At 33.1% G+C, this 14,124-nt stretch overlaps 1 protein-coding gene across 1 annotated transcript in view; it reads right to left on the bottom strand.

The window, feature by feature from the left end:
* LOC106470749 (paired box protein Pax-5-like) overlaps positions 1 to 14,124 on the bottom strand; it is a 45,026-nt gene that overhangs the window by 9,881 nt on the left and 21,021 nt on the right. Inside the window, exon 3 of the mRNA XM_022400287.1 lies at positions 7,215 to 7,412. Coding sequence (XP_022255995.1) covers positions 7,215 to 7,412 — 198 coding nt within the window. The remainder of the gene's footprint in view (positions 1 to 7,214; positions 7,413 to 14,124) is intronic.

Here is a 14,124-nt window from a genome sequence, read left to right as displayed (position 1 = left end):
ACTCTAACACATCAATTTTTATCGTTATAGCTAGGAATTCATGCATGTCGTATACTTGGCACTCTCATGTCGAACTTGTGTCTTATACCTTTAGGAATGCTTTACTTTAGGCCTATTAAAAGTTTGTTATGAAACAATGATGAAGAATAATTCCCCACACCCTCAGTAATTTCCAAAAGAACCTCTACATTACCAGAAATAATCATCTGGGTACCTCCTTTTAAACCTCTCGTATTCTGTACGTTGGCTTTCTAACAAAAACAATGAATGACATAGAATAGCGTAAAAATGTTTAGGAATACACTTAGTTTGGAATGTATATATTTATAAATGATGTATTAAAGGTTTTCCGCTCACCTCCAAAACCTTTTCAGGGTTATTGTAAAATAATATTCACGTGTTCTAAAATACATAACAACCACACTTAACACAAACATTTACTGAAGAACCATATTCTGGGAATAATTAACTTATTTATAGTTCTTTATTTTGTAAGGTTCTAGAGGTATGTCACACAAGAATTACTGATGATATGGATTATAATGGCTTCATTAAACACAATTCTTTAAACTATTTGTGGAGAAAAGTGCTCGTGGGCATATTCGTTTGTTGATTACAGAGCCTCTAACAACACATGAGTCACACAGAAAATGTAATCAAAATACAGTATCGTATCGCAATTACCACAATTACGTGAAATCACTCATTTACTTGTAAGTTTCCCCAATGTTTGGGTCAATTTTTTTATACCGAGTGTTTCAAAAATAGGCAAAATATCCAATTACTCGAAATGATGCAATATGTAAACCACATCGGTTGAATGGTATAAAAAGAAACTGATTATTCGAAGACGATATATATACCATATATACAGTAAAATACAAATATCTTTATTGCTGTGAGAAAAGATACATACAAACTATTGTATTTTTTTTAAATTACTATGTTTTTGATGACTTATTATATATACAGGAAAATCCAAAACTTAATATATATATGTATACTAAGTTTACAACAAATGTATCACTAGGATTCCCTATATATGAATTAAATTACACCAAATATAACATTAGGATACATTCTATACCCATTAAAGTTTACAACAAATGTATTGTTAGGGTTTCTTCTCTATCTATTAAGCATACAACAAATATATCATTAGAATTTTCTTTATATGTATTAAACTTTACAACAACTATGAAATATAACATTAGAATTTCCTCTATATGCCTTCAAGTTTACAACAAATATATTGTTAAGTTTACTCTCTTTATATATTAAGTTTACAAACAAATATATCATTGGGATTCCCTATATATGTACTAAATTTATAGCAAACATATCACCAGGATTCCGTCTACACATATTCAAGTTGACAACAATATCTTTAGGATTTTCTATGTAAAGGTTAAAAAGGTATCATAACTCTTTTGCTGTAGATGTATTGAAGATTACAAAATATATTATTTGGATTTGCCTGAACGTACATTAAAGTTTACAACCTACACTTTAAGAAGATTTTTACTCTTCAATGATAAAATGTGCAACAAATCAGTCCAGACGACTTTTATTATCTCAGGTTTTAACTATCATCCGTAGACTTCTAATTAAATACTCTTTTATAATACCCAGACTCGCATGATTCTGTACGTCTATTGAAGTGTATAACAAATATTTAAAGATAATATTACTGTAAATGTACAAAAAGTATAACTATTTAAGTCTTAAGATGAATTGAAAGTTATGTTTAACTTATCAGAAGGGCCATTCTCGCGATGTTTGTTGGGATTCTTGGACCGGCATGACCAGGTGGCTAGGGCGCTTGACTCTCAATCTCAGTGCTCGCTCTTTCAGCCATGGGACCCTTAATATGGTATGGTCAATCCCATTATTCGTTGGTAAAAAAATAGCCCAAGGGTTGGCAGTGGCTGGTGATGACTAGCTGCCTTCCCTCTAGTCTTTCACTGCTAAATTAGGAGCGGCTAACGCGGATAATCCTCGTGTAGTTTTGCGCGAAATTCAAACCAATTGCTGGGATTAAATTTTATAATGAAGACTGGAACAGAACAGAAATGCTCAAGATACGAACAAGCTTACTATTTTGAATTTCTCAAGTGATATATAATATAAAGCTTAGAGTAAGAGTGTCGCGAGAAGAAGTGGTGCAAAATTAACATAAATATTTAAACCTACAACGTACGATTAAATCCCCATTATTATGTTCATTTATTTTTGCTTTATAGCGTTACTTTTAGTGATATTGTGTTCTGTGATGACAATAATTGCGTATGTGAGTGCTTCTTTGAAGCTCCTTCTGACAGAAGGTATTTCATTCTTAGTGCAGAAACTAGTCAGTAAAATCTAGCGAGGCTGATTACCTCCTTCATTTATTACTCTCTACTTCTCCTATTTGTTAGCGACGGTAACTTCACAAGTACATTAACTGGAAATTTGACAGGCAATCTATTCACAGAAATGTTTCCTCTGCTTCGTTGAGCACGGCCTATATGACGTAAGTTGGCAGTTTCTAAAAGTCAAATCAACTTAATAGCATTTGTAGTGAATGCATGAGAAGTTTAGAGCAAGATTGTGTAGCAGCAAGCTTTCTCATCCCGAGCACACAATCAACTATAATGGCCGAGTTAAGTCCTAGCTTGATTATGTACAAACACAACAACAAGAGTTAAAGGCAGACAGATGGTCCGATCACTGTCAAAAAACCAGCATAAAAGACGAGGGGAGGGGATACTTTTAAACTTGCAATCTTTTCAGGCGTTGCTATAGGTTTGACTGACTTCAACTAAACTAAAGCCCCCCCCCCCCCCAGTGGTTCAGCGGGGATCCAGTCGTTAATGTTTCGGGCTGCAAGTCGAACGGTCCAACGTTCGAGACATGGTGAAATTCAACTCATTCCACATTTTTAGCTGTGATTGCGGTATAAAAATGACAGTATATTATTAGGTTCAAAGAAACCTTACAAAGTCTTATGGCGGCGAGCGCTACTGGTTGAATGTTTTTCTATTTGATTTACTTCCAAAATAAGAATGGTCGTACCTGAATCCTAGGGTTCTCTGACCTGGCAATTCAGCAAAAAGCGCATGAGGTGACATTCATGTTCAAAATTACAATTTCAATGTCTCGGTTGGCTCCACAATCATCAGTTGATAAATCAAGATAGCGTGTAACATTTAATGCGAGTTAACGTACATTTTTTTCTGCCTTTTTTGTTATCGTTGGAATATGTTTATGGTTTAAAAGTTACAGGAGCTTTTTTTTTTGCACTGTACAAAGCATAAGCTCGTGTCCCTTTAATTATGGAGTCCTGTCGCAAAACATTTGTGAGTAACGCAGTCTAGGTAGCGTTACCCCACCTTTAATTTAGAACCATCAATCATAAGCAGGAAAACATGTCGGAATCAACTTACTGTTATCTTTTTAATATATATATATATGTTTTTTTAGTTACTAATTAACAATTACTTAATAACGAATTGTATAAATATGTAGACATTATTTTACGAGGTTTGTGGTTGATACGTGTTAAAAGAAAATGTAAGAACATCAAACGGTGTCGAGAGAGAGAGAGAATTTGTTGACCTTGAATAGGGGTTTTGTTGTATTCTCCACAAATGAAGATTTGTGTGTGTAATATTTTAATGAAATAACTAATTTCCAGTATTAGGGTTAAATTAAATTTCACTATGCCCAAAAGGATACTTAAAGCGTTTAGATGTTTGATTGGAGCTTAATGCTGATTTTCCGTTGTCACCATGGTATTAGTGAAAAATTATATTTCACTTGAAAAAAACCAATCATTCACATAAAATAAAAACACTTCTCACTGACTGTGGACCTACATCCACACGTAAAAAACAAAAACAGAGAAATACTCCTCACTGACTATGGACCTACAACCACATGTAAAAAACAAAAACGAAACAATATTCAGAGCTTTGACAAGTCTCAAGGCTGTTTCCATAATAGACCGTAATGATAACGAAAAGGTTCACTTTCTTAATTGTTTGTTTGACTATTGATTGTTATAGTTCTAATTCTTTTGAGGGTCCTCAAAACTGCTACGAGTCCCACTCTTTCGTCTGTGATACTCCGAACTTTCGAACGATGAATAATGGTTCATAAAGCCTGTGACACTTTCTACACGTTGTATACGTATGTATACCCTAATCCTTATGTGGCCTCTACAAGCACGTGTTCTCAGAGAACAAAACAAGTCGTGCATGACTAGCTACCACAGACTCGGTTGACCCTTAATCGATTTAAGCTTTCAGCATCTACCAACTGCCTTTGTATAACACCAGTTTCATCGCTCTTTTCCATCGGGAAAAGTAGCAGTGCTTGTTTCGTGGTGATCTGATAGGACTCTTGGTGTTAATAATCCTCTTTAATGGAATATCTCCTTTCGTTTTGCTTGAAAGGCCCATTGTGGAGGTTTCAACTCTGATATGAATTTAGTAAATTAATAATGAAGGCGGATTTATCAGTGATAGTCACTAACATCCTTACACCTCAATTCCTTTAACATCATCGACATCTAATATGATGAAACAAACTATACTTTTTGAATAAGATTAGTCACAGTTTTTATATCTATCGTAGAAAATATAAGACGTAGTTTAGAGATCACCCCTTTAACAAGATACAAACAAAAAATCATGTAAGCGTGATCCCAGATGGATTACAATGCATGGTTCACTTAGACTAATGGCCTCATATTGTTCAGTTACAGTGAATAAAATTCGAAAGAGTATCTTTAGATGTCATGAAATCCAAACATAAACTGATCAGTTATTCTTTTCACTAGAATAAACCTACAGATAAAATTGTATCTTACTGAATTTGACTATTTTTTAAGGGAAATACAGAAAAAAAAAGCGGGGGTGATTAATTTTTTTGAGTGTTTAGGAGTTAACTTTACGTTGAAACCAACATATAGTCAGGCAGAATGAAACAGACTAATAAAGTGTTGTTTGTAAACGGTTTCTTAAAATATAGATATTTTTCCTTCAGTGATAGAAAATGATCTTAATCGGCTCTAGAAGAACGTAGAACAACGTTCCCTTTCTATTAACAAACGTTGGCTATATCGAGCTATAAGCATAATAATATGATATCTAATTTGGATCATTTTGATTCCAAAATGAGGATATTTGATTGAATTTTAATGCGGATAAACTGTTAGTTAACGGCCTACTATAAACCATATGTATAAATACGATAACATCTAATGATGTTTAAATCCACCGAGGACATCAGAAGTGAGGGGAAGAATTTTTGAATAGGGTCATTATCATCAAAGTTACAGATCGTTAAGTAAAGGATTAGAATTACGTTTCTTATTTGCAGTATTTCGTTTTTGTTGTAGCGCATGAGTAGAAGTGCTCCTCTTAGAGTTAGAAGAAAGAAAACTATTCACTATCTATCCATCGCTATATCTGTTTATCAATGACGTGTTCATGAACTTACTAGATGACTTTAAGCGGATCCTTATACCACCTACGACGTTTCTATATTTTAGAAGATAATGTATTTTTTGTTAGACTTTTCTCAGTGTTACTTTCAAGACATATTTTCTTCTGACTGTATACCGCTATGAGGGAGAACTATAGCAATGACCACTGTTCGAATAACAAACGTTTCTTGAAATCACAGGATAGAGACTTTCAGCGCACAGAAATCAGGACACGAGCTATGAGTTTTCGATGACCTGCTTGAGATGAACCAACTAGCGCTTCATTGTTGTATTCATTAGATTGTTTGTTCGTTCGTTTCATGTTTTGGCGCAAAGCTACACAAAAGCTATATTGTTCTATAATGTGTCAGAGAAGCTTATGGTTAACATTTCGAACACAATGATTTATTTGAAACCTTTTCCTTACATTTCGAGAGAGTAACGCGCTGAAGATGCAACCATTTTTTTTATTTCTATATGCCTTGTAATACACCGGAATAATATAGTTTATTTGACTTACATGGTTATACATGGTTTATATATATCTGAAACTTTCATGCCTTCCATGCTCATGAACAATAGTGGTTTCGCTCTTTTACTTTATACAGCGACCAAATTGCACTTTATAACAACGATTTGCATATGCTAATTCAGTGGCGTGTTGTCATAGATGCGCCATGTTTGGCACTAATATATATATATGAATTGTTCAGGACGAATTCTCGACCACTCAACAGCACTTTGTAGTTAGGGTGAATGCAACTGGAGGAATACGATACACTCCTTTTCGATAAGGATGTTTGTATAGGAGATTACTAAGTAACATACAGCCATAATGTACAGCATTTCGAAATGGGGTGTTTTCAATGTTCGCCATGGTCACGAAAGAGAACCTTTCGATTAAAAAAACAAACAACAAAAAGACATTGCGATGAGGCTTGGCGCACATCTCCATACTGTTAATAAAATAAGATACAAGGGTTTGAAAAAGACGAAGGCTTAGAAGTCAGAAGTTCACTAGCTTTCTGGTATACCTAAAAATTATGGCTAGTTTCATGAAAAAATGATGAAGAAACTGAAGTCATAGCAATCCAATTCGATCACATGATTGTCAAGTCCCCCGATGTCGTTTCGATTGACTTTTCTACATTTTGTATACTTAGACGTCCAAGTACAGTGGACAGTTTGTGAAAAAATTGTTAAGATGTATGGTCTAACATTAAGTCTTTTGCAGCAACTTGGTGCAAATGAAAATTGCTTTGTTCAGCAACAGTCGTCATCATAGCCATCAGACGGATAGAAATGTAGTTCTAAGGGCAACACTGAACATGGAACATTGTTCTCATAAAGTGTAATTAATCCTCAGTACATTCATAGCTGTATTGCTGCGTAATAATAAGTTTAATTTTCTCAAAAGTAGCTCTTAATCATCACTGAAATTTATAGAGATTAATATATCACTGGTGTTTTTTTTTTACAAACTACGTTATGCTTATCTATGTATGGTTTATAATGACCTACACCTTGTGACCCCATAATTCATATTTACACCTTTCACTCCAGATCTGTTCCATAGAAATTGTTTAAAAAGTTTTTGAAAACTGTGTCAAATAATTAATATTTTTCTGAACGCGAACACAAAATAAAAAAATCAAATTTGGACCATTGAACTTCTTACACACAGATACACAGATCTTCCTTCCTTTATAAAAACAAGGATACATAATAAAAATTGTTTCTTTACCTATTGATAGAACTAACGCTGGGGATGTTATCCTGATCACAAATCCCATCAGATAGTAGGCGGTCTCGGATCTCCCAAGCAAACATGGTGGGGTTTTCTTTCTTGTAAGCAGCTATTGTATCAACCACTTTGGGAGTCGCCACTTTAGGCTTACTTCCCCCAATGACACCAGGTTTTATTGACCCTGTTTCATAAAATCTGCAGGAAAATGTCAAGAAGTCTAATTCAGTGCCAAAATGTAGATATAATTCATTTTCTTTAAAGAAATAACAATCTTAAACACTAGCGCTACATAAAATTTTAAGCATATCTGCCCTAACCATACTCGAGCAGGTAAGCTTTTAGTTTTATATAGAAAATATCATTCATAGTATCTGATATCATAAACACCGCCAACAAAGACTATATAAGAACAACATACAAAGCCGCTTCTCATTCTATAGTCAATATCTTACATCATATTTTGACTTATGAGCCAAAAAAAACGTTGAACCGCTGATACCGCGACATCACAAAGTGTTTCTAGTTCAGTAAATATTGAATATGGAATACTGCAGAAATGAAAATAGAACACTATTCGAGCAGGCCATTTTTCACGTAAAAGTACATAAATATATAAAACAGTTAAAACCCTATTTTTGATAGCTTAAGATATTATAAATAATATTTATAAAAGCTAAGACTCTACCTGGAATCTTAATAAAATAAGTAGTAACCTCCCGAAAGTAACATTGCTTGAAACACCATGTATAACAACGAAGCTAATTCTCTACAAATAGTAGTGATAACCATGACAACGAAAGCTAACATTGTACATACAGCGTTGACAACCATGACAGCAAAAGATAACTTTCTACACGTAGCGTTGACAGCTGTAACAAAGAAAGATAACCATGAAATTGAGAACTAACGCTATGCTAACATTTTTTCAATACCTCAAATCTTGTCCTAAAAACAACAACAACAGAGAAACAATCAATATGTTTAAGATTAATTGAACGCATTAAAACCGTTTGAGAATATTTTTTTACAAATAGAGTAACAAAATACAACCACATGGAACTGGTCAGAGAAATAAATAAAGAAACAAGACCGAAATACAACCACATGGAATTGGTCAGAGAAATAAATAAAGAAACAAGACCGAAATACAACCACATGGAATTGGTTAGAGAAATAAATAAAGAAACAAGACCGAAATACAACCACATGGAACTGGTTAGAGAAATAAATAAAGAAACAAGACCGAAATACAAGCACATAGAACTGGTTAGAGAAATACATAAAAAAAACAAGACCGAAATACAACCACATAGAATTGGTTAGAGAAATACATAAAAAAACAAGACCGAAATACAACCACATAGAATTGGTTAGAGAAATACATAAAAAAACAAGACCGAAATACAAACACACAGAATTGGTTAGAGAAATACATAAAAAACAAGACCGAAATACAACCATATAGACTTGGTTAGAGAAGTAAATTCTTGTCTTAAGAAGCAATAGAACAAGGTTTAAAATTTGATTCAGTTCACTATAAATGATTACAATTTTGCAAACTCTACATTGATAAAATCTAATGAATGACATCGACTTGTAAACAGTTGTGTGTAAATAATTCAGATAATACAACAACAAAACCAGTCATAACGTATATCAGAGTACCTTAGGCTTACAGAATTCCAACATTACCTGAATTAATAATTTAACATATAGCTCAGTGGAGAATATTCTTCCCCTTCAAATAATGTTTGATGTCAAGGTTATTTCTAGTTCTGAATTAGTACGTAAAGATTTTGTCAATTTTAAATCTTGTAATATTAAGAAGTTATGAAACAATAACAACAAGCTAACGCCAGTTAAGTACAAAAAAGAAATTCATAAGTTAGTTATAGTGTAATTCGTTAGTACTTAGACTCTTAGAGAAATAAAGATAATTAAATTATTGCTAATTGGTAGCGTTTATTACGGTAACTTCTGTGTGTAATATATGTTTACATATTGCTGTGAATGCTATAACACAGCCGAAGTTTCATGTGATAAACAGCGAAGTCTTAAAACATTGCTTCACTTAAATCTTAAATATGTACCATATTTATAAGTTGAACTTTTCCAATCTAGAGCTACAAACTGTAAATAAGCTTAATATTTGGCTAGTTATCACTTTAGTTTGTTATTAATAACGAATGTTTCATTAATTTGGTTTTAAACCTATCCGAAAACAATGGTGATCATAAAATGATTATTACTGTTTATTTATAATATGTTGCGGTAAAGTTGTTTTGTAATTAGAGACATATAAAGTTTTGTTTTTCGTGTTTGTTTTCTGGATGTTACAATCAGCTTATTTAAGTAGCAGATAACTCACAACCTGCAATACACGTGACAGTAAGTAATCTTAGAAAAATACTTAATTGGAATGTTACAAGAAAAAAAAAAGTCATGTGTAAACTATAATATTTAAGAGAACAGTGGATTATGCATATATACCACTCAGAAAAGGTATGAACCCTTACACATCAACGTCCCACTAGTATCGTTTTTATATAACGCAGTAGGATAGGTCTACATTAAAGCTACGTTCGTTATACAATATACTCAATAAGATACATCTACATCAACGTACTACTGCACCATCTTTATATAATGCAATAGGATAGGTCGACACCTACATTGACACGCTATATCCTTTACAGAATATATTTAATAAGATACTTGTACCTCTGCTTCAATATGCCACTAAACATTGTGTTTGTATGGCTCAGTAGAACACTTATACATCTACATTAATGAGTCATTATTATTTATATTTGATTAACGAATCATGAAAAGACACCAATTTTTAACTTTTTTTTTTTTTGCATAGCTTGGTAAGACATAGCAAAATTTAAAGGTGCCTGAATTTGATTATTTTATTAAGACACAACACTATGTTTACATAAAACGCTACTAGCATTTACATGACAAGAAAAATTAGATACGTCAAGCACGATTGGCGTAACACAAAAATGTCGTAACGGACCTATCCTCCCTTAGATTTATAACTTAAGCTGATCAACACACTCAAACTAAAAAATAACAACTATCAAAATATATCATTAATTCGGATAAAAACAAACTTACTGTTAAAGGACAGTTTATGGCATAAGGTTCTCTATAAAAACAATTGATTTAATTTCACAATCAGAATAAAGCAATTTTAATCAATATCAATTAAATTTAATAGCGTCGATTTAAACATAATGTTTACAGTGAAATCGTTTATCCCAGAAAAAAAAATCAAATTTCGTATCTGCACGATTTAAATATCTTATCTACTTTCTGTCTAAAGTTTTGTTGAAGATTTGCTTGTTTCTTTTTTGAAATTTGCGCAAAGCTATACGAGGGCTATCTGCACTAGCCGTCCCTAATTTAGCAGTGTAAGACTAGAGGGAAGGCAGCTAGTCATCACCGCCAACTCTTGAGCTACTCTTTTACCATCGAATAGTGGGATTGACCGTCACATTATAACGCCTCCACGGATGAAAGGGCGAGTACGTTTGGTGGGACGGGGATTCGAACCCGCGACCCACAGATTGCGAGTCGAGCACCCTAGCCACCTGGCCATGCCGGGCCTCCAATTTGTTTGAAACTAACGATTGGGCATAGTGTTTTATCGTCTAGAGGTTTGCACTTTTTCTTGCCTCTTATAATAGACATGTTACTTACCTAATTAATTAGTTAATCCGAGAAGAGAAGACAAGGGAATATTAGTGTCAATTCAACTGTTGGATACAAAGCCTTTACTTGTGTATCGCTTAAAGACAAAGACGTTTCTCAGACGAATGAGTATTGATGTAACGTTGAACGCTCTCGGTTGCATCAAAGACCACCTCATTCCTCGCACATTTACACGTCATTCTAAAAGTAAGATAGAAGGCGCCTTGGATCTTGACTTAAATCCCAGTCATTTTTAAGCTGCATGAAGGAGACACACTAAACATTCGTGTCACAAACAGTCTTTGTTCTGGTTAGGTTCAGATTCTCTTTTCCCTTTCTTCTTTCGCCCGTTAATTATTGCCACCCCCCCCCCCCTCTTTCTCGGAAGTAAGTACAAGGACTAGGTTAATTGGAAATAGCATAGTGGATAACACATAGTGGAGATCTGGCATACTCAAAGTATTCAAAATAAGAAATATATGGCTATAGTCCAGCACGGAACACATAACAAACAATAGACATAAATAGCATAGCGAGACGATGTTATCCCTGTTGATTCTGATCTAACAGTTTCGCATGCCCGTGTTATACCTGGACGACCCTTTAACAATTGGGTTTTTAATTCTGTTTACAAAACGTTCAAAGTACCTGAAGAATACAGTTTTACTAGAAAAGAGATATATTTATTATTATTATTATTGAAATACACATACACAATCATATACAGCACTATTTTCTTATTTTTTGTGGTACTTGCATTATGCAAAAACTGCAGCCTGAAATTTTTAAAGACTTTGTCGATTTAAAAAGAAAACGTCGTTGTATAGCCTGACATTTTTAAAGACTCTGTCGATTTAAAAAGAAAACGTCGTTGTATAGCCTGAAATTTTTAAAAACTTTGTCGATTTAAAAGGAAAACGTCGTTGTATAGCCTGAAATTTTTAAAGACTTTGTCGAGTTAAAAAGAAAACGTTGTTGTATAGCCTGAAATTTGTAAAGACCTTGTCGAGTTAAAAAAGAATACGTCGTTGTATAGCCTGAAATTTTTAAAGACCTTGTCGAGTTAAAAAGAAAACGTCGTTGTATAGCCTGAATTTTTGAAAGACTTTGTCGATTTAAAAGGAAAACGTCGTTGTATAGCCTGAAATTTTTAAGGACCTTGTCGAGTTAAAAAGAAAACGTCGTTGTATAGCCTGAAATGTTTAAAGACTTTGTCGATTTAAAAAGAAAACGTCGTTGTATAGCCTGAAATTTTTAAAGACTTTGTCGATTTAAAAGGAAAACGTCGTTGCATAGCCTCATATTTTTAAAGACTTTGTCGAGTTAAAAAGAAAACGTCGTTGTATAAGCAATATATCAATGCTACATGTAGATTGTCATGTAAAATTAATTGATAAAATGTTACTTTTAGATATCGTGTTAACCTGTATAAGATAATCCCAAACATTATTGTTATCTGGCCATAAGTTTCATAAAAAGATCTTGTTGTACAATGATTTTCTTCAAATAAGAATAGTCCAGAAAAAACTTCCCTGGGTTTTGAGCTAAAACATCTTCAAAATAATAATAACAGAGAAATGGTATTGTGAGTAAGCCATTTTCATTAGCAGTATATTCGTATCGTTCGGTTTGAAAGAATACTCTTATTCTGATGAACTCGTTTGTTTTATAACAGAAATATCTAATCCGTAAGACTAACGTTTATAAGTATTGAATGAATTAAACCAAAGTTTATTTACATAAATAGAAATTTGAGTGATGAAACGTTTCGTTGTTTATCTGAAGGCTGTGATGCTTCCATTGTACAATTTTATTATCCAAATATTAGTACAAAATAGATGAACACAAAAAACCAATATCCAGAAAGCTATGTGAATCGAAACGTCAAGATATGTCCTGTTAATGTCATACGCAGAATAATTCTTTCGAATAATCTACATATTTCCAAGGTTATTTTATTTACCTTGCACTGTGGGGGCTCATTATCACTAATGACAGGTTGTTGCTATAATTTAACCTACAATGGTAGGTTTTTAACCTTGTTTTTTACTTCCTTTCGACTCTGCCCACCACGGGTATCGAAACCAGGTTTCTAGCGTTGTAAGTCCGCAGACATACCGCTGTGCCACTGAGGGGCAATTATTTAAAGATCACCAAATTTAGATCGCACGGGACAAAACAAAACAAATAAATTATAAATGTTGGCAGAGTAGCTACAAAGGTATAACACTAGAAGAAGTTTATTTCAGCAATATCAGCTGAAGGATGTTGGTGATATCTCATCTCACCAATTAGTTTCTAGAACGCTAGTGAAAAACTGTAATATAGTCCACTAAGGAACAATGATAACGAGAGGTAAAGCTTGGGTTGTAGTATGGTATTAACCCTACAATATCAGTTAGTCCCCGGGTTGGTCAGCGGTAAGTTTACGGACTTACAACGCTAAAATCCGATGTTCGATTCCACACGGTGAATAGATTGCAGATAGTCCACTGTGTATCTGTTCACTAACAAACCATCACCAACAAGAATATCAATTATAAAATTAAAAATCTAAAAAATCATATTATATCTCTTGTCCGCTCTTTTGAGTACAAAGACGACAAGATTTTTCGTCTATATTACTTAATATGAAAGTTAATTTGTAATATTTGTTATTTGAAATATGTGGGCAAACCTTAAACCTCTACACTGAAGAATTAATTTTCATTCGTCACAAATTAAACATAATGTATTGAATTTGCCTGAATTTGGATATGTTTATATTCATCAGATAGAGGATATTTCTATTACTGTATAAGAAATTGAATTCGACTGAATTTGGATATGTTTATATTCATCAGATAGAGGATATTTCTATTACTGTATAAGAAATTGAATTCGACTGAATTTGGATATGTTTATATTCATCAGATAGAGGATATTTCTATTACTGTATAAGAAATTGAATTCTACTGAATTTGGATATGTTTATATTCATCAGATAGAGGATATTTATATTACTGTATAAGAAATTGAATTCGACTGAATTTGGATATGTTTATATTCATCAGATAGAGGATATTTCTATTACTGTATTAGATATTGAATTCGACTGAATTTGGATATGTTTATATTCATCAGATAGAGGATATTTCTATTACTGTATTAGATATTGAATTCGACTGAATTTGGATATGTTTATATTCATCAGATAGAGGATATTTCT

The sequence above is a fragment of the Limulus polyphemus genome, unplaced genomic scaffold (assembly GCF_000517525.1).
Source record: "Limulus polyphemus unplaced genomic scaffold, Limulus_polyphemus-2.1.2 Scaffold107, whole genome shotgun sequence".
NCBI lineage: Eukaryota > Metazoa > Arthropoda > Merostomata > Xiphosura > Limulidae > Limulus > Limulus polyphemus.
Note: the sequence above shows the minus strand (reverse complement) of the source record. Positions and strands in the feature narration are given on the sequence as shown.